Source organism: Myxine glutinosa, unplaced genomic scaffold (assembly GCF_964187855.1).
Source record: "Myxine glutinosa unplaced genomic scaffold, kmMyxGlut1.1 SCAFFOLD_384, whole genome shotgun sequence".
NCBI classification, from domain to species: Eukaryota; Metazoa; Chordata; class Myxini; order Myxiniformes; family Myxinidae; genus Myxine; species Myxine glutinosa.
The window spans coordinates 183,770-204,967 of NW_027616490.1; the positions used below are offsets into that span (position 1 = coordinate 183,770).

Genomic DNA, 21,198 nt, shown 5'->3' on the forward strand with positions numbered 1-21,198 from the left:
CTCATTTCCTTTTATGAAGCTCATCTCCATAAATAGATGTTATTCTCATATACATTCTATCAAAAATGGAATCCCAAAATTACTCACAATTTTACTATTAATTAATGGCTGCTCATAACCCAGCACATCAAAAATTTTTATATTCCATTTCCCTTGACAAAAGAGATAATGTTCATAATCAAATTATATTTCTATTTTATTTTACGGATTCTCTGGATATTCAATCCCATCCACATATCCCAATCCCATCCACATATAACTATCCATTTCCAGACAGGCACACTGTCGGTGTCCACAATCTTGTAAGATTGATACACAAAAACACACACACACATGCATTATGCATATTTGTTTGCGTTGGAACCATTATTTACAGATCAGATGGGTGTCAATTTTATTTCAATTTCATAAAATTTGTCAATCAAATTCAAAATGCTTATAGACAAATAAACCAAAAGTCCATTCTTAGAAAACCCTTATGATGTCAAATTGAAATTACCCTTTCTGCCTTCACAATAATCTATCCAAATTTTGACTACACACCCATTTGCATGTCAGTCGACCATTGACCTATCAATCGTGCGGAACAATAGTCCGAAATTCCCACCTGATCATCATGTGACTCTTGTTACTTGGTTTGCCAACAATTGCAACGCAATTGTTCCAAACTTTGTAAATTTAAAATTGCTGTGCCCAAAATAGAAGATCCAATTTTGGCATTTGATCAATTAATTATTAATTTGTTAACAAGCAAAAAGAAAAATGAATCATTCTTGCTCTGAAAACTTTTCAGACACAAGAATCATTGACAGTTGTTCATGTTTGTCCAGTAATCGAATCTGTTGAGGCCAATCATCATTTGGGATTTGCAGCAATGAAGGCCTAATCATTGTCTGAGGTACCGGTAAGCACTGGTACCCTTGATCTTGGTTTGCCCCATGACCTTGTCTTCCTGTTGACATACGGACATCTTCTTCTCCAATGTCCCATCTTTCCACACTCGAAACACCGGTTTCTGTCGTTGTCTGATCTGTGCGCCTGTGCACTTGTATTGCTGGGCTGCATCTCTACATCCCTGAGTTGCCACTGCAATCTCTCGTTATCTCCTGAAACACGAAAAAATTCTCTGTACCGTCCTTTTTGGGGAGACAACTGGAAATCAGATGGGACAACTGTGACTTTCATTCCTAATTTCGAGGGCAGTTGTGCATTTGTCTCCTCCACTGTATCCTGTATCCTTTTTATTTTAAGTTCTAGTTCCGTTATCCGTTCTTGCTGTTCCCGTTGTCTGGATTCACCATCCCAAAGATGGAATGCAAGCCAGTCTACCGTTAGATTCTGTCTCTTCCTGGCTTTCAATCTTTGTTCCAATCTTTCCAATCGACTTCGCTCAAATGTACCATCTCTTGGAAACTCCTCATCATGTCCCTTTGTCCACAAATACCAATTCTCGACCTGCCTTATAGCTTCGGCACCATAACGGTCGTACATATGATGTGTACAAGTACCTTTTTGTGGAATCTCTGGTTGTCCTTGTGTGTTCTTGCAGGCTCCATTTCCCATTCTGCCTTTTATCAAAGTAGCGTTGGATGTGTTGTAGCTTGTTCCAGGTTCCTCTAAAGCTTCACTCGTACCTCCAGGAAGGATCTCTCCACCTGTTCGCACGGTTCATTTCCAGAGAATCTCCCTCAGCTGTGGCTTTTGCACAATCCAATCTCACAGATCAGTATTTGCAGATGAGCCGGAGGGTCAGTATGAAGTGGGTGAATCCTCAGGTGTCCGCTCTGTTTGACGGGGAAATCACACAATGGTAACCGCACATATATATCTGTATATAAACTCACCACCTTGCTCAATTTTCCCAGGTTGTCTCCACATTGATAATATCTCGCAAAGATATCAAAGCTTCTTTCTTGAGACCGCATTTTCATCAATCAAACAATCAATATATTCAATTCAATTTATTCAGTTCAATTTATGCAATTAAATTCAATCAATTAGATTCAATCAATTAACAATTCAATCAATTATTCAATTTCAATTAATTCATCAATATTCATCAATAAATCAAATTAATCATTTTGAATGACTCCTTGCATAAGCCCTTTCCCCAATGATGTCAGGACAGGTCCATCCATTGACTGAGATCGACTCATCGGTCGTCACCTCTGGTTCGTACCTCATGTCAATTGATGAATCACCGTCCTGTCCTAGGGTCATATCTGACATATTTCCCCATTTTGCCTGGTCTCCACAAATTTTCTTTGCAACCACTAAAGGCAACTCATCCTTCATTCGTGAGACAGCCAAAATGGATGGCAGATATTAAAGTTCATTGGGAAAAATATCTCATCATTTTTCTTTTAATAGTATCCAAAATCTCTTGGCAATATAAATTTCGTAAAACTCCTGAAATAAGACTGTAAAATTTCTTCAATCATGCTAAATTTTGAAACTCCATCGCTTGTAATACCCAATTTATCCCATAGGGCTTGAAAGTTCTTTCCCAAGTTCATGCAGCATTCTGCATTTGAACCCTATGATATCATTCATAATAATCATCATGATTTTATAGTCATGGTCCTATCATAATCATCTATTTAAAACGAACATTTCCTTTATCACCACAGCTATGTGGTATAATCAACAATAGAATAAAACTGTACATAGCAACAGGCTACCTCATGGCCACTTAGTATACCTATTGACAATAAGTCATAACAATATCGAATAATCACTGAACAATTCAAAAATCGCTTCCCCTGCTCCAGCCGCAGCATCCGTGATATTTGTTTGCTCATTCACTATTCCTGATTCGTCATCAAGGATCTCCATCATCACACAGCGTACTTAATTCCGCATTCTAATGAGAATTCAACAGGATTTTACGACTCAAAGGAAAAGAACGAGCAGACCTTTTGCAGGACGATAACTGGAATTAGTCGTGAAAATATATCCAAAATACTCAAAAATAGACACCCACAAAAATAAACAACATTTATTCCGTTTAACAGAACAAACATTTCCTCTATCATGACATGCATGTCTTCAAAATTATATGCCCAAGAGAAAAAGTAAAATTAATTAAAACTGCGGGCAGTGATGATCCGGGGACCATACCGCTCCATCCTGATTGGACGAGTGCGTGCTAGAGTCGTTAACAACGACAGTCCAGATCCGATTGTTCAAAATTTCAACTCAATCGATCGAAAAATGAACGCAGGGATGCATTTTAAAGGTGCAGTGGCACTAACTGAGTTGCCACGAATATGGCCATGAAATTGCCAATATGGCCATCACAACATATTTTCCTTAATCAATTGGCTCATAGCATAACCAATCTGCAAGTATTTCATCCGAAGATGTGTCTCTCAGGAATTTTAATTGAATAAGTCATTTATAAATCAACGAGTTAATTTATTAAATGATTAATCAATAAATCAATATTTTCCTTGACAGCCACATCACTTGGTCAGTGTCATGTCCAAATATCAGCTTCCTTACTCAAAAGGTGCCTGAGTTAATGTAATGTAATTACTGTAATAAGATTACTGCAATTACTGTAACTAGGGCATGCCCGTACTATATCTATATCTAAAATTATATCCCCCCCCTCTATTTACATGAAATGGTTTGGTCCAAAGCGAACGGCTTGCGAGTGGTGACAATCCCCCCCCTCTATTTACATGCAATGGTTTGGTCCAAAGCGAACGGCTTCCGGAGTTTGGTAAAGAAATCGCCATCGCGTGCACAAACGCGCAGGAAAGCGAATGAATCGCAAATTCGTTTTTATTAGTTGTAAAACATAGTTTAACGCCAACATAGTTTGCAAACGTGAAATAAATGAATACGCTCTCAAATGTGCCATCCGAGGCAGAGTGTGCCCGCCACGTTCGGCACACGCGATCGTTCGCTGCTCTCTGATTGGTTGAATCGTTTTTTGGACATAGCTCGGTAAGTAATTGTCCGATTAATATGAAACCTTGAAAAGGCACATCCTCGGGTCCCCAGCAATATACCTGGCAAGTTAAAAGTATATCGGACCCGTGGTTGTCGAGAAACAGCGGTCACAGACAAACGTACAGACAGACAGACAGAGATTACTGGAATTATAGATAGATTGTGCAATTATAGATTGCTGGAATTATAGATAGATGAATTCCATTGTGCCCGTACGTGGGTGCAAAAAAACATGCGTGCAAACAACAACAACAAAAAAAAACTTTGAAACCACGTGGCAGTAACGACCACAGAACCCCCCCCCCCCCTCTATTTACATGAATGGTTTGGTCCATTCGCAACGACCACAGAACCCCCCCCCCCCCTCTATTTACATGCAATGGTTTGGTCCAAAGCGAACGGTTTGGTCCATTCGATGTGATTCGATGATTCGATGTGAATGGTTTGGTCCATTCGCAACGACCACAGAACCCCCCCCCCCCCCCTCTATTTACATGAATGGTTTGGTCCATTCGCAAAGCCAAAGCGAACGACCACAGAACCCCCCCCCCCCCTCTATTTACATGAATGGTTTGGTCCATTCGCAAAGCCAAAGCGAACGACCACAGAACCCCCCCCCCCCCCCTCTATTTACATGAATGGTTTGGTCCATTCGCAACGCCAAAGCGAACGGCGAACGGCTAAATCGCCATAGCTCGGTAAGTACTTGTCCGATTAATTTCAAACCTTGAAAAGGCACATCCTCGGGTCCCCAGCAATATACCTGGCAAGTTTCAAGTATATCGGACCCGTGGTTGTCGAGAAACAGCGGTCACAGACACACAGACACACAGACACACAGACACACAGAGATTGCTGGAATTATAGATAGATGATTACTGTAATTACTGTAATTACCGGAACTGTAATTACTGTAATTACCTCAGGTAATTACTGTAATGTAATTACTGTAATGTAATAAGAAATGTAATTAATTAAATAAGTACTTCATTAATCGTTAATAATGAAATAATTCCTGAATTCTCATTCGATTCACTTGACATTCGAATGTCCCCAAAACGTTGGAGCAAAACGTTGCAAAACCCAACATTTGAATGTTCCCAAAACATTCCAACAACAAGTTCCAACAACAAGTTCCAACAACAAGTTCCAACAACAAGTTCCAACAACAAGTTCCAACAACAAGTTCCAACAACAAGTTCCAACAGCAAGTTCCAACAGCAAGTTCCAACAACAAGTTCCAACAGCAAGTTCCAACAACAAGTTCCAACAACAAGTTCCAACAACAAGTTCCAACAACAAGTTCCAACAGCAAGTTCCAACAACAAGTTCCAACAACAAGTTCCAACAACAAGTTCCAACAAGTTCCAACAGCAAGTTCCAACAGCAAGTTCCAACAACAAGTTCCAACAACAAGTTCCAACAACAAGTTCCAACAAGTTCCAACAGCAAGTTCCAACAGCAAGTTCCAACAACAAGTTCCAACAACAAGTTCCAACAACAAGTTCCAACAAGTTCCAACAGCAAGTTCCAACAGCAAGTTCCAACAACAAGTTCCAACAAGTTCCAACAACAAGTTCCAACAGCAAGTTCCAACAACAAGTTCCAACAAGTTCCAACAGCAAGTTCCAACAGCAAGTTCCAACAACAAGTTCCAACAACAAGTTCCAACAGCAAGTTCCAACAACAAGTTCCAACAACAAGTTCCAACAACAAGTTCCAACAAGTTCCAACAGCAAGTTCCAACAGCAAGTTCCAACAACAAGTTCCAACAACAAGTTCCAACAACAAGTTCCAACAAGTTCCAACAGCAAGTTCCAACAGCAAGTTCCAACAACAAGTTCCAACAACAAGTTCCAACAACAAGTTCCAACAACAAGTTCCAACAAGTTCCAACAGCAAGTTCCAACAGCAAGTTCCAACAACAAGTTCCAACAACAAGTTCCAACAACAAGTTCCAACAAGTTCCAACAGCAAGTTCCAACAGCAAGTTCCAACAACAAGTTCCAACAAGTTCCAACAACAAGTTCCAACAGCAAGTTCCAACAACAAGTTCCAACAACAAGTTCCAACAAGTTCCAACAGCAAGTTCCAACAGCAAGTTCCAACAACAAGTTCCAACAACAAGTTCCAACAACAAGTTCCAACAAGTTCCAACAACAAGTTCCAACAACAAGTTCCAACAACAAGTTCCAACAAGTTCCAACAGCAAGTTCCAACAGCAAGTTCCAACAACAAGTTCCAACAACAAGTTCCAACAACATGTTCCAACAACAAGTTCCAACAACAAGTTCCAACAAGTTCCAACAGCAAGTTCCAACAGCAAGTTCCAACAACAAGTTCCAACAACAAGTTCCAACAACAAGTTCCAACAAGTTCCAACAGCAAGTTCCAACAGCAAGTTCCAACAACAAGTTCCAACAAGTTCCAACAACAAGTTCCAACAGCAAGTTCCAACAACAAGTTCCAACAACAAGTTCCAACAAGTTCCAACAGCAAGTTCCAACAGCAAGTTCCAACAACAAGTTCCAACAACAAGTTCCAACAACAAGTTCCAACAAGTTCCAACAACAAGTTCCAACAGCAAGTTCCAACAACAAGTTCCAACAACAAGTTCCAACAACAAGTTCCAACAAGTTCCAACAGCAAGTTCCAACAGCAAGTTCCAACAACAAGTTCCAACAGCAAGTTCCAACAACAAGTTCCAACAACAACAAGTTCCAACAACAAGTTCCAACAACAAGTTCCAACAACAAGTTCCAACAAGTTCCAACAACAAGTTCCAACAGCAAGTTCCAACAACAAGTTCCAACAACAAGTTCCAACAACAAGTTCCAACAACAAGTTCCAACAACAAGTTCCAACAAGTTCCAACAACAAGTTCCAACAGCAAGTTCCAACAACAAGTTCCAACAAGTTCCAACAGCAAGTTCCAACAGCAAGTTCCAACAACAAGTTCCAACAACAAATGGTCACAAGTCATTATCACATTGCAATGACCTCTAAACATTCCTAAACCAATATCCCATTAAAAAATCCCATTAAAATCCCATATTTTGTCACCCTTTGCATTGTTGAAAGCAATTAATTCCATAACTTAATATTACCTCTGGTTTATATATACTAGGGCGTGCCCGCACGTACGTGCTCGCCCGTACGTGCTTGCAAAAAACATGCGTGCAAACAACAACAACAAAACTTTGAAACCACGTGGCAGTAACGACCACAGAACCACCCTCCTATTTGCATGGAATGGTTTGGTCCATTCGCAAAGCCAAAACGAACGACCACAGAACCACCCTTCTATTTGCATGGAATGGTTTGGTCCATTCGCAAAGCCAAAACGAACGACCACAGAACCACCCTCCTATTTACATGCAATGGTTCGGTCCATCCGCAGAGCCAAAGCGAACGGCTTGCGAGTACGGTGACCATACCTTGGGACCCCCTTGTCCGATTAATTTCAAACCTTGACAAATTTTCCATTCCTTCCCTTCCTGATCTTTCGATGTAGGGCTGGGTTCTTTTTTTAGGATCATGTTGCATCGAGCATTATTTTCCAAAACAGTGTGACTATTAAGCCCACGCCAAAACCTCTGACATCCCACCATTAACACCTATTTTAAGCGTGCCGAATCAGTAAGCATCACCCCTTCTATGAGCCTCGACCAGAGGGTGGTTGTCACCCACAAACACTCGTCGCGAGCTGTTCCATTGTCTGTTGATTCCCATTCTGCTGTTTTTGTCTCATAATCAAGATAAATTTGGAACAGCCCTTAAACTAACACCAAGCAGATCAATTTTTTATATTTAAATATAAAATCATTTTCTCATTAATTCATAATCATAAAATCATTTAATCCATGTCACCCATGCTATTTATCTAGCAAATTTCGTCAAAAAAAAATCGAACGAGTTTTAGTTATGGCGGGAAAACTGAAAAAAAATTCTCTATTTAAAACGGGTGTACACGATTGTACACGTGTACGGACCTTACCGAACCTTACCGACCCGGCAAACAAATCGCCTCATGGTGCACTTCATGAGCCGACTTGCCCGCAGACCAGAGTAAGGCTCTTAACACCCAGCGTATACCGTACGCATATGCAAGCACACGAATAATAGAATCATTTAAACCGTTCCATCCGTGACTTTTACCTTGGACGGTCGTGACAAAAATACTTTTACACTCCTTGGATTACCTACGGAATGCAAGTCCCACACACCAAATCCTCCATCTTCAGAATTCATATTTCATAATGGACAGATCCCCAAGACGTCATGCTTACATGCTCACCTTGGCGACGTCCACTCGAAATTTCAGCGGTGCCTCCATATTGTGGTAGAATTTCGTGTATGACTCACAGGACTCCAATGACCGGACACAGGTTACAAAAGGTCTAGTTTATTAAACTGTATTCACTTCATCCAATTACCAAAATGATACCGCATAATATAATGGATCAGGTTAACTCTTTTCGCTGGTCCTTCTCGTTCATCCGACACTCCCGTTCGGTCAGCGCTTCACGTAGCAAGTACTCGTTCATTCCATCGTTCCGTCGGGCAGGGCTTCTGAGGACAAGTCTACTTTACTCAACGTTTGCTCTCGTTATATCGCCAAACTGGACTTAATCTCCTCTCCGCTAATGTCCTGAGGTCATGCATCGCACCGAGTCCTGGCATCAGCTCGCTCCCCTCCTGCTGTGATTTCCATTTACACAGCAGGGGGGGGGTGCTCTAGCCTGGGGCCTTGACCAGGTGTTTCCAAAGGATTATCATGTTCATGCACATTCTGCTTCGTTACCAGATTTAATCAATGAGTTACCAGGGCCAATCAATACGTTACACTGAGTTACACTTCCACAACAGTAAACAGGCATAATTGGGAGGAACTGAAGGAGAGGTAAGGGGATTGAGGAGAAAACAAGAGGGCTCAAGGTGGTAGAGAGAAAAACACAATAAAAAGCAATCATGGACTCGAACTAGGAAAAGGTGGGCCTCAAATAATCCGGTACGAAAAGTTTGACGCATACTCACAAATTGGGACAAATTTTAAAACAAAACCGAACTTAAAACACACAGCAAACACGGAGACAACAAATTAAACAGCAAAAACGCAACAAAAACAACCATGAGGACTTTGTTACAGTTTGTGACCTTTTTCTTCTTCCTTCCCCCACACCCCCCTGTGAGTTAGACCAAGTGGTTTGGTCCATGTGTATAAAGCCTATGATTGGCTGTGGGGCAGGGGAGTGACCAGGAAGGTGATTCAGAGGAGTGAGTGGCCATTTTGGAGGAGGGCTTATGGCAGAGTGCTTTTTCAGGGGTTGTAGAGTGTCCAGCTGCAATCTCTCTACCTGAAGGGTGACGTTGATCGAACTCTTGCTGCCTACCACTGGGGCCTGCCTTGGGGCCTACTCGTGGACTTGCCTACTCCTACCCTCTCGTGCTGGGCCTGCACTGGGGCCTACCACTCGGCCTGCCCTGGGGCCTACTCTTGGACCGGCCTACTCTTGGACCTGCCTACTCTTGGACCTGCCTACTCTTGGACCTGCCTACTCTTGGACCTGCCTACTCTTGGACCTGCCTACTCTTGCACCTGTCTACTCTTGCATCTGTCTACTCTTGGACCTGCCTACTCTTAGACCTGCCTACTCTTGGACCTGCCTACTCTTGGACCGGCCCATTCAGGTTTTTCCCACTTTTCTCCCTTCTTGGTTTTATGTGTAGGAAGAGATTTTCGTGTGATAATCCATAAATAAAGACAGTGTGATTGAAGGCTTGGCTTGGTGTGCTTCAGGCCGTAACAAATTGGGGGCTCGTCCGGGAGCTGGATTACATGATATTTGTCTTGGATTTTTGTTTTTTTCCGCAGTAGTAAGTTTTCTCATTGGCAGATAATTTGACTTTTGTTTACGGTGCTGATACTTCTATATTTACTGCAGTCATACACCATGGCTGAGGAGATGGATTTTGAAGTGAAGGAATTTGTGGAGAAGAAGGGGCTATCGGTGCAAGATGTAGAACTGTTACGTAAGGTAGAGTTACGAGCTGTAGCTGATCATCTTGGGGTTAGTGGGACATCTGGCATGAAAAAGGCGGAGATTGTTTCGGCTATTGTCAGTCACATGGGTTTAGAACCATGGGTAAGATTGAGGAGTGAAGCCTTGGAATTGGCCCGGATAGAATCAGAAGAAAGACAGCTCAGACTAAAGTTAGAAGACAAAGAACGGCGAAGAGAGTTTGAAAGAGAAAAGGAAGAAAAGCAAAGAGAGTTTGAAAGAGATAAGGAAGAACAGCAAAGAGAAAAGGAAGGAAAGCAAAGAGAGTTTGAAAGAGAAAAGGAAGAAAAGCAAAGAGAGTTTGAAAGAGATAAGGAAGAACAGCAAAGAGAAAAGGAAGAAAAGCAAAGAGTTTGAAAGAGAAAAAGAAGAACGACAACGAGAGTTTGAGTTAAGAAAATTAGAAATTCAGCTGGGACAGGCCCAACCGGTTTCCATCGATTCAGGTGGGGGTCAAAATGATCTCCCCCGTTCCTTTGATGTGGCTCGGAACATTAGGCTTGTTCCCAAGTTTAACAAGGAGGTGGAAACGTTTTTTCTGTCTTTTGAAACTATTGCAAAACGTCTTCAGTGGCCCGTGCAATACTGGACCCTGCTACTACAAAGTGGGTTCATAGGGAGAGCCCAGGAAGTGTATTCAGCTGTCGGAGGATCAGTTAGAGAATTATGAGGCTGTTAGAAAGGCTGTGTTGTCAGCCTATGAGCAAGTTCCGGAAGTATACCGGCAGAAGTTCCGAACCTTAAAAAAACAGGCTGGGCAGACATTTGTTGAATTTGCGAGGGAGAAGGAAATGAGTTTTGATCGGTGGTATCATTCTCTACAAGTGGATAGGACCTATGGTAATCTAAGGGAGGTTGTCTTGATGGAAGAGTTTAGGAACAGTATCCCCTTGGACATTAGGACACACCTTACGGATCATAAGGTTGGTGAGTTGAAAAAAAGCTGCTGTTGGCACAGATGATTATGAATTTACCCATAAGAGAGGCCTTGGTTTTCCTCATTACTGTACTACCTGGGATAACAAGAAAGGGGTTAGTGAGGACTGATCAGAGGGGAAGTGGACAGACCATAGGGGTCCATTGGTGCGGCCGCTTCTGGGTAGACAGTTTGAGTGGTCGAGTCAGGCATCTCGCCGGGGACCGGCCCCCACGTGTTATTACTGCAAACAGAGGGGACATCTGAAGTCAAATTGTTGGAAATTGCAAAGGGAGGAGAAGCAGGGAGACTCTGTTAGACCTATTGCATTGGTTCGAACCAAAGTGGACAGCCACATGGATCATGCCCTTACAGTTAAGGCTGACTGCGGACCTTACGAGCCCCGTACAGGAGCATTATAAACCCTTTGTGTCAAAGGGCCAAGTGTCTTGGGACGGGAAAGTCAAGTCCGTAATTATTCTGAGGGATACTGGGGCCGCCCAGTCGTTGATGTTGTCTAAAGTTTTACCATTGACTTTGAGTAGTTCGGGGAAAGCGAGTGCCTTAATCCAGGGCATTGCCGGTCGTTATGTCCCACTGTCCCAGTCCCCATACATAGGGTGAACTTGAAGTCTGATTTGGTCACAGGACCCATGATGGTAGAAATAGTGCCCACTCTCCCCATAGAGGGTATTAGTTTCGTATTGGGAAATTATTTGGCTGGCAATAGGGTTTGTTTCCCCAGTAGTGAAAGAGATTCCTCGAAGAGACGGAGAACCCTAACCTTCGGGACTATGTCGGTACTTTCCGGGAGACTTACCACCGCCTGCAATGTCGCCAAGGAACATTTGAAAGTATCTCAGCGAGTAATGAAGGCCCGTTTTGACCTGAATACGACAGCTCGTAATTTTAGGCCTGGAGACAAGGTGCTAGTTTCACTACCTCTGCCTGGGGAGCCACTATTGGCGAAGTTTAGCAGTCCCTACTTGGTCGAAAAAAAGCTGAGTGAGGTGAACTACATGGTGCGGACCCATGACAGATGGAAACCCCGCCGGGTCACAGTTAATATGCTTGCACTGTTTATCCTGCCTTTGTAAAAGAAAACTTTTCTTCTTTAAAGGGGGGGGGGGGGAGGGAGGAGGGAGGAGGGTGTTGGGTGTTACGGTTTGTGACCTTTTTCTTCTTCCTTCCCCCACACCCTCCTGTGAGTTAGACCAAGTGGTTTGGTCCAGGTGTATAAAGCCTATGATTGGCTGTGGGGCAGGGGAGTGACCAGGAAGGTGATTCAGAGGAGTGAGTGGCCATTTTGGAGGAGGGCTTATGGCAGAGTGCTTTTTCGGGGGTTGTAGAGTGTCCAGCTGCAATCTCTCTACCTGAAGGGTGACATTGATCTAACTCTTGCTGCCTACCACTGGGGCCTACTCGTGGACTTGCCTACTCCTACCCTCTCGTGCTGGGCCTGCACTGGGGCCTACTGTTGGGCCTGCCCTGGGGCCTACTGTTGGGCCTGCCCTGGGGTCTACTACGGGGCCTGCCCTGGGGCCTACTCTTGGACCGGCCTACTATTGGACCGGCCTACTCTTGGACCCGCCTACTCTTGGACCTGCCTACTCTTGGACCGGCCTACTCTTGGACCGGCCTACTCTTGGACCGGCCTACTCTTGGACCGGCCTACTCTTGGACCGGCCTACTCTTGGACCTGCCTACTCTTGGACTGGCCTATTCAGGTTTTTCCCTCTTTTCTCCCTTCTTGGTTTTTTTTATGTGTAGGAAGAGATTTTTGTGTGATAATCCATAAATAAAGACAGTGTGATTGAAGGCTTGGCTTGGTGTGCTTCAGGCCGTAACAACTTATCTTTGGGGAGGTTGGCAGAGGTGAAAATTGGACATCCACAGCTCAGATACCAGAACCGGAAGAGCAATCAGTAACATTATTATAGTAACTAGAGCGGCACTCAGTAGAGAGCATACCTCCACCTAATTGGCCATATCACTCAATGGTGAAAAATCACTTTAAAAAATCAATTATAATTCTCATGTCCGAATCCATATTCAAATCTTCATCAAAATCGAATATATTTGTCCTTGTCAGACACCCAGCCGGTCCATCAAGTTTCGTCCAAATCAGTCCACAACTTTTTGAGATATCCTGCTATGTATCGTTTTTGGCCCCATCTCCCAATGGTGAAGAATCACTTTTAAAAATTCTAGTAGCCGGATCCGAATCCGGATCTTCACCAAAATCTAATCATTTTGGCCTCGTTACATACGCTACATCTCTGCCAAATTTCGTCCGAATCCGTCCACAACCTTTTGAGATATTTTGTTAACAAACAAATGGACAGACAAACAGACAGTGGTGAAAACGTAACCTCCATCCACATTTGGTGGCGGAAGTAATAATATAGCAGTGATACAGTAACAATAATAGTAATACAGTAATAGTAATAGAGCAGTAATAAATAAATAACAAAAAAAAAACTCGTTACCTTTTTAACGGTAAGCAAATCATCATGTACAATTGCAATTTCCAAAAATTGTGTTGGAATGTCCTAAAAGTGTAACCACCCCTCTCCCCCCCCCCCCCCCCCCCCAAAAAAGAAGACATTACCGCAGTGTCATCCTCCTTGTATAGCTTGATGGTTTTATCAGCCTCAGCAGTGATGAGGCGACTCTCAGACTGATCAAAGGCACAGGAAAAGATTCCAGACTCGCTATCAAGTGAGCCTGGCTGCACAGCCGCATGCACACGCTGGAAGTTGTAGCCCGTACGCCAATCCCACAGGTGCATCGTTCCATTGTCGGCTGTATGAAAAATAGTGATATTACGTAGAACAATATTTTGAAGTGCAATGTCACCATAACATATTACCATCACTTTTAACAGAGCAACATTCCAGTACAAAGAATAGGCAATACCAATTTGGTATAATGATGAATAGTCAGAGCACATTGCAGGGGAAAACCAAGGAGACCAGCACTTGGGAAAGCACATACTTCCGCCAGGCTGAACAGTTTACTCCTTCACTATCTCTTTCAACCAGAAATACAGCACTTCAACTATCTGGACAAAATCACAGACTGGTCAAACAAGTGGAACATGTCTTTCAATCCTGACAAATCTCACACTCTTACTATGTCGCTCCGAAAAGATCGACTGGACAACCCTCCCATCTACTTTCTCAACAATCCTCTCCAAGAAGTTCTGTCGCTCAAGCTTTTGGGTCTCACTATCTGCCATGATCTTTCTTGGGAAAACCACATTTCCAAGCTGGCCTGCAAAGCCAGTCGCCGACTGGGCATCCTCCGTCGTGCGAAGTCCTTCCTAGGCACACCTGAGCTCCTCACCACATACAAGGCTTTCATCCGCAGCTCAATGGAATACTGTTCTCCCCTATGGGCTGGTGCTCCTGCCTCACACCTAGCTCGGCTTCACGCTGTTGAAACCAAAGCTTTCAGAATCATTGGAATCTCCCGCGATGAAGCTATCTCTGAGGACCTTTCACTCACTCACCGCAGGCAGGTAGGTGGTCTTTCTGTCTTCTAGCGACTCCTCTCCGGCCTTGCTCCCCCAGCTCTCTCTGTGCTCTGTCCCCCAAATATTCCTACAGGTCGCACAAGATCTGCCAGCAAGCCTCTGATGGTTAAACTGCCAAAATCTCGACTCTCTGCTCACCTTCACTCCTTCATTCCTCTTTTCTCCCGCCTCTGGAACAAACTCCCACACTCCCTTCAATCCCACTCCTCCCTCCAGGTCTTTAAAACAGCTGTTCACCACCATCTCTTATCTTCCCCCATCCAAAACCTTGATCTTTTCTACCCCCGCTAATTCACCCCAGATCCACCTTGTTTGAAATTCCAACTTCTTTCCTGGAAGTCCTGGCAGTGTCCATATGTTTTATACCTCTCCCACCGCCCCCTTCCCATGCCCCCCCCCCCCCCCCAAAGACCTCGCCCTCTCTCAAATCTCTCGATGTCTCCATGTCTCTCGGTCCCTGCTCTCAAATGTTGTGTTTGTGTCCTTCCCCCTCTCTCCCCATCTTGTCTACCGCTCCCGATGTTATATGTTTTATGTGTCGGTTTGTCTTTCTGTGTGATTAATGTTCGCTCTTTCACGAGCCTCGATTCAGTATACAAAAAAAAAAAAAGGTTTTTTTTTTGTTTTTTTGGTTTGTTTGTATACTGAATCGAGGCTCGTGAAATCGAGGCTCGTGATTTCTACTTAAATCTGCTTTCACCTAACCTTCAGAAATAAAAAAAATAAAGAATAATAAAAAAAGGAGTTACTACTACCGTACCAACAAAGTGCTTATATGCACCTCCACCTTCCTTCGAGCTCTGCTCCACCTGGCTTGTTAATCTCCTTCTATTCTTCTGTTCCTCCTTCTGAACCCGTCTGCAATCATTGTCCCCCAGCCTCGTTTCAATGAATACAGTCTTCACGATTATCGGTTAAAAAAATTTAAACTTTCTTCTCGCGTGTTGTAAACTCTCTTCGATTATAACTCGCTCTTCTTCCTTTTCAAAAGGTTGTTTACAAATCGCTCTTTCAATCACTCCAATTAAAAAAATGCAACCCTTTCAGCTCTTCCTTTCTCCAATCTCTAAATTCACCTTTGTTCCACCCTCCTCCAACATTTTCAAATGTATCTCTGAATTGAAAATCTGAAGAATCCCAGTTTGCATGAGATATTCATATTTAATTAACTTTTCCTTTTGTACATCTTCCTTGTCTGTTCCCTACTCCACTGGTACATACTCCTATCCTACCAACCCTATCGCTTATCAGCAACCCACTCCATGTCCCTTCCCTCTACTCTATCCCCCCCCCCCCCCCCATTCCATCAATACCTTCCCTCTCACTCCTCCCCTTCAAAACTCTTCCCTCACTCCTCCCCTTCAAAACTCTTCCCTCACTCCTCCCCTTCAAAACTCTTCCCTCACTCCTCCCCTTCAAAACTCTTCCCTCACTCCTCCCCTTCAAAACTCTTCCCTCACTCCTCCCCTTCAAAACTCTTCCCTCACTCCTCCCTTTCAAAACTTCAATGTGGATTGTCACATTCTTCAAGTTGGCACGGTCCACAGGCAGTAGTACATGGTAGTCCATATCGTCTACAAGAGCAGCGGAGTGTCTTGCAGGCAGTGGAGCAGTTACAATGAATGACCTTCAAGGGACTGTCTGGAGCAGCGTTCATTCTTGACATAAGTGGGACAAACTGATTATCCTGCAGGCTCCACCCCCATTTCATGGCATCCATACCCTCTTCTTTTCCCATCCACACCATGATCTGGTAGTACGCTCTACGACAGTGAAGTTTGGTAGCAGATTCAGTTGGGGGCAGACGTTCGGGTGTTACAAAAGACGAAGCAGAGACAACCTTCTTGCTGAAGGTGTTGTATCGCATTGTTGCAAGGGAATCTTTGCACTTGCCACCAAAGAGGATAGCCATTACTCGGCATCCAAGGTCATCGATCACCTCTGTGGTCTGGTTTGGGATGGTGAATGTGTTGGCACAAGACCGAAGGACAGGGTCTCCTTTTACAAGCTTCTGGAAAGCAGTCTTTTTGCCAACTCCAAAAATCCGAGAAGTCGTGTCACAACCAGTCATGGCATGGATGAATATCAACTGAGAACACATGTCATGTCCGAGGATTTATTTTAGACGGTTGATGTCATACACTTTAAAACTGCCATCAGCTTTGGACTTGTCTGATCTGAAATAAAGGCTCTTACTGTCTCCCTGCGCATAGTAAAGGAGTAAGACAAGGAGATCAGTATCTTCTCCAATCAGTGTAGTGGTGTGTAGAGGAGATGCCTCCACTGCAGCCTTTACTATATCTACGTCAGCATCTCCAGGTGCATTGACCACAGTGCAATACCTTTCTCTCAGTTCATCACTTATCATCCCGATCAGTCTCTGTTTATTGATATCTCTTGACAGGATTACCTGATTGGATTACCTGATTACTTTGTGCTTATTTAAGTAATTTTGATGATTTCCTGGGTGCCTTAAACCTAGGTATACACACTGAAACAATCTCTCTAGGTTGACTACTATTCGACAGAGCCATTTTAGTGGATCAGGATGTCACCTTGGGATGCCATCTTGGACTTGTCAATAAATAATTAACTGATGGTAATTTTATTGATTCAATTTGATTCCTTGGGCCCTAAAACCTAGGGTTAGACACCAAAACCACCTTTCTAGGTTGAATAATAATTGAGATATGGCCATTTTAAGCTCCTGGCGGCCATCTTGGACGCCATCTTGAAAATGACCCATTTCCGGAAGTCAGATGTTACTAGATTTTTAGTATGTTATTTAGCATGCCCAATGGTACCAGAATCCATTGAAAAACCTTTTGTATCAATTTTTTGGGGGTTCAACCATATATTGACCCCTCTATCATAATTCAGAGGAAAGAAAATAGTGGTCTTTGATTAAAAAAAAAACACTTTTGTTTTTCGTCTAACATTTCAAACTGTATTTCATGGCCATGAACATGCAATTCACATGTGAAGTAAAACGAAAAAAATAAATCAGCGTGGAAGTGAAATGCCTAATGCATATTTAATTAATTAGTCATAAGGCCAGGTAAATTCCCTCAGTTTTTTTTCTTTTCTTCTTCTTCTTTTGCAAGTTATTATGTGTACGTATATTTTAGAGAAGTTATGTCCAAATGCACTTTGAAATGTACAGGTACACTTTAATGTTATATGAAATGTTCACATCCATTTTCGTACACTCAACATCAGCGAGTTTGTCTCAAATCTGAGTTTATGTACATTTTAAAAAGTAGAAACCACGTTGAAGACTCGACAAGGTATGTTTTGATTACAAGGAAAATAGTCATGATTAAACTCTCGACTTGACAAGCTGTTCTTTTTTAGCGGATTATGGGGTTTCTTCGGTGTGAGACATAATCTGTGGCTGGTGCTCACCATTAAAGCTAGAAGGTGCCCTTTTGCATTTAATAGACTAGTTTGGTCCTCATTGGTTAGATTTTTCGCAGTGTGCCGCCCTGTGGCGACAATCAAGCCTGCATGCAAATCGGACCTGGCAGGAGTAATGCCCTGCCGGTGGATTAAGGGGTCTCACTCCTATTAAGAGGAGTGGTCCCAACTGTATGACCATGCATTGTGGCCCTTTGGGGGGCATGATGCATGCGTTTGAATGACCATGCGTTTCCCCCTCGGGGTTGAGGCGCATGTGTATTGTTATGGGGACAGCCTTGTTGACGTTGTGCCTTGACCATGGGGTCAAGGTGCACGTCCAAGGCTGTTCAAATGTTTGACTTTTTACCTTTTTTCATAGTAAAAAAGGCAGGGCTTCCCTGTGGCCCCCAATACAGGTTGGCAAAAACTGCATGCAAATCGGACCTGGCAGGAGTAATGCCCTGCCGGTGGATTAAGGGGTCTCACTCCTATTAAGAGGAGTGGTCCCACCTGTATGACCATGCATTGTGGCCCTTCGGGGGCATGATGCATGCGTTTGAATGACCATGTGCTTCCCCCTCGGGGTTGAGGCGCATGTGTATTGTTTTGGGGACAGCCTTGTTGACGATGTGCCTTGACCATGGGGTCAAGGTGCACGTCCAAGGCTGTTCAAATGTTTGAGTTTTTACCTTTTTTCACTGCAAAAAAGGCAGGCCTTCTGTGCGGGCCCTAAATGCGCAAGTACTGCATGGAAATCGGACCTGGCAGGAGTAATTCCCTGCCAGTGGATTAAGGGGTCTCACTCCTATTAAGAGGAGTGGTCCCACCAGTATGACCATGCATTGTGGCCCTCTGGGGGCATGATGCATGCGTTTTGAATGACCATGCGTTTCCCCCTCGGGGTTGAGGCGCATGTGTATTGTAATGGGGACAGCCTTGTTGACGATGTGCCTTGACCATGGGGTCAAGGTGCACGTCCAAGGCTGTTCAAATGTTTGAATTTTTACCTTTTTTCTTGTAAAAAAGGCAGGCCTTCCGTGTGGGCCCTAAACACGCGAAAAACTGCATGCAAATCGGACCTGGCAGGAGTAATGCCCTGCCGGTGGATTAAGGGGTCTCACTCCTATTAAGAGGAGTGGTCCCAACTGTATGACCATGCATTGTGGCCCTTCGGGGGGGCATGATGCATGCGTTTGAATGACCATGCGCTTCCCCCTCGAGGTTGAGGCGCATGTGTATTGTTATGGGGACAGCCTTGTTGACGTTGTGCCTTGACCATGGGGTCAAGGTGCACGTCCAAGGCTGTTCAAATGTTTGACTTTTTACCTTTTTTCATAGTAAAAAAGGCAGGGCTTCCCTGTGGCCCCAAAACAGGTAAATAAAACTGCATGCAAATCGGACCTGGCAGGAGTAATGCCCTGCCGGTGGATTAAGGGGTCTCACTCCTATTAAGAGGAGTGGTCCCAACTGTATGACCATGCATTGTGGCCCTTCGGGGGGCATGATGCATGCGTTTGAATGACCATGCGCTTCCCTCTCGGGGTTGAGGCGCATGTGTATTGTTATGGGGACAGCCTTGTTGACGTTGTGCCTTGACCATGGGGTCAAGGTGCACGTCCAAGGCTGTTCAAATGTTTGACTTTTTACCTTTTTTCATAGTAAAAAAGGCAGGGCTTCCCTGTGGCCCCCAATACAGGTAAATAAAACTGCATGCAAATCGGACCTGGCAGGAGTAATGCCCTGCCGGTGGATTAAGGGGTCTCACTCCTATTAAGAGGAGTGGTCCCAACTGTATGACCATGCATTGTGGCCCTTCGGGGGGGCATGATGCATGCGTTTGAATGACCATGCGCTTCCCCCTCGGGGTTGAGGCGCATGTGTATTGTTATGGGGACAGCCTTGTTGACATTGTGCCTTGACCATGGGGTCAAGGTGCACGTCCAAGGCTGTTCAAATGTTTGACTTTTTACCTTTTTTCATAGTAAAAAAGGCAGGGCTTCCCTGTGGCCCCCAATACAGGTAAATAAAAACTGCATGCAAATCGGACCTGGCAGGAGTAATACCCTGCCGGTGGATTAAGGGGTCTCACTCCTATTAAGAGGAGTGGTCCCAACTGTATGACCATGCATTGTGGCCCTTCGGGGGGCATGATGCATGCGTTTGAATGACCATGCGCTTCCCTCTCGGGGTTGAGGCGCATGTGTATTGTTATGGGGACAGCCTTGTTGACGTTGTGCCTTGACCATGGGGTCAAGGTGCACGTCCAAGGCTGTTCAAATGTTTGACTTTTTACCTTTTTTCATAGTAAAAAAGGCAGGGCTTCCCTGTGGCCCCCAATACAGGTAAATAAAACTGCATGCAAATCGGACCTGGCAGGAGTAATGCCCTGCCGGTGGATTAAGGGGTCTCACTCCTATTAAGAGGAGTGGTCCCAACTGTATGACCATGCATTGTGGCCCTTCGGGGGGGCATGATGCATGCGTTTGAATGACCATGCGCTTCCCCCTCGGGGTTGAGGCGCATGTGTATTGTTATGGGGACAGCCTTGTTGACGTTGTGCCTTGACCATGGGGTCAAGGTGCACGTCCAAGGCTGTTCAAATGTTTGACTTTTTACCTTTTTTCATAGTAAAAAAGGCAGGGCTTCCCTGTGGCCCCAAAACAGGTAAATAGGCCCTCGTTGGCACGGCATGGTGTTGAAGTCATGGGGACTCACTCCTATGGAGGAGGGGTCCAATTGTATGACCATGCATTGTGGCCCTTCGGGGTCAGGATGCATGTGTTTGAATGACCATGTGCTTCAGCCTTTGGGTTGCAGCAGCGGTTAGACCTGTTGGGTTTTTTTCCAACACAAGATTTGTCCACTCAGGATTTGCTGTGGTCTGTTCAATAGAGGGTTGAGGTGCATGTGTATGCCAATGGGACAGCCTTGATAGACGTTGTGCCATGGCCGTGGGTCAAGGTGCACGTCCAAGGCTGTTTAAATGTTTGATTTTTTACCTTTTTTATTTAAAAAAGGCAGGCCTTTACTGCTGGCCTCATAAGCGGTAAATAAGCCCTCGTCGGAATGGCATGGTGTTGAAGTCATGGGGACTCACTCCTATGGAGGAGGGGTCCATTGTATGGACCATGTATTCTGGCCCTTTGGGGTCAGGATGCATGTGTTTTGATTGACCATGTGCTTCAGCCTTTGCATTGAGGTGCACATGTATGCTAATGGGACAGCCTTGATAGATGGTGTGCCTTGGCCATGGGGTCAGGGTGCACGTCCAAGGCTGTTTAAATGTTTGATTTTTTAACCTTTTTTTATTCGAAAAAAGGCAG

At 44.2% G+C, this 21,198-nt stretch overlaps 1 protein-coding gene across 1 annotated transcript in view; it reads right to left on the bottom strand.

Moving 5' to 3' along the window:
* Positions 1-21,198, bottom strand: part of LOC137412085 (pleiotropic regulator 1-like) — a 52,276-nt gene that overhangs the window by 15,795 nt on the left and 15,283 nt on the right. The window contains exon 2 of the mRNA XM_078768758.1: positions 13,550-13,743. Coding sequence (XP_078624884.1) covers positions 13,550-13,729 — 180 coding nt within the window. The 5' untranslated portion in view covers positions 13,730-13,743. The remainder of the gene's footprint in view (positions 1-13,549; positions 13,744-21,198) is intronic.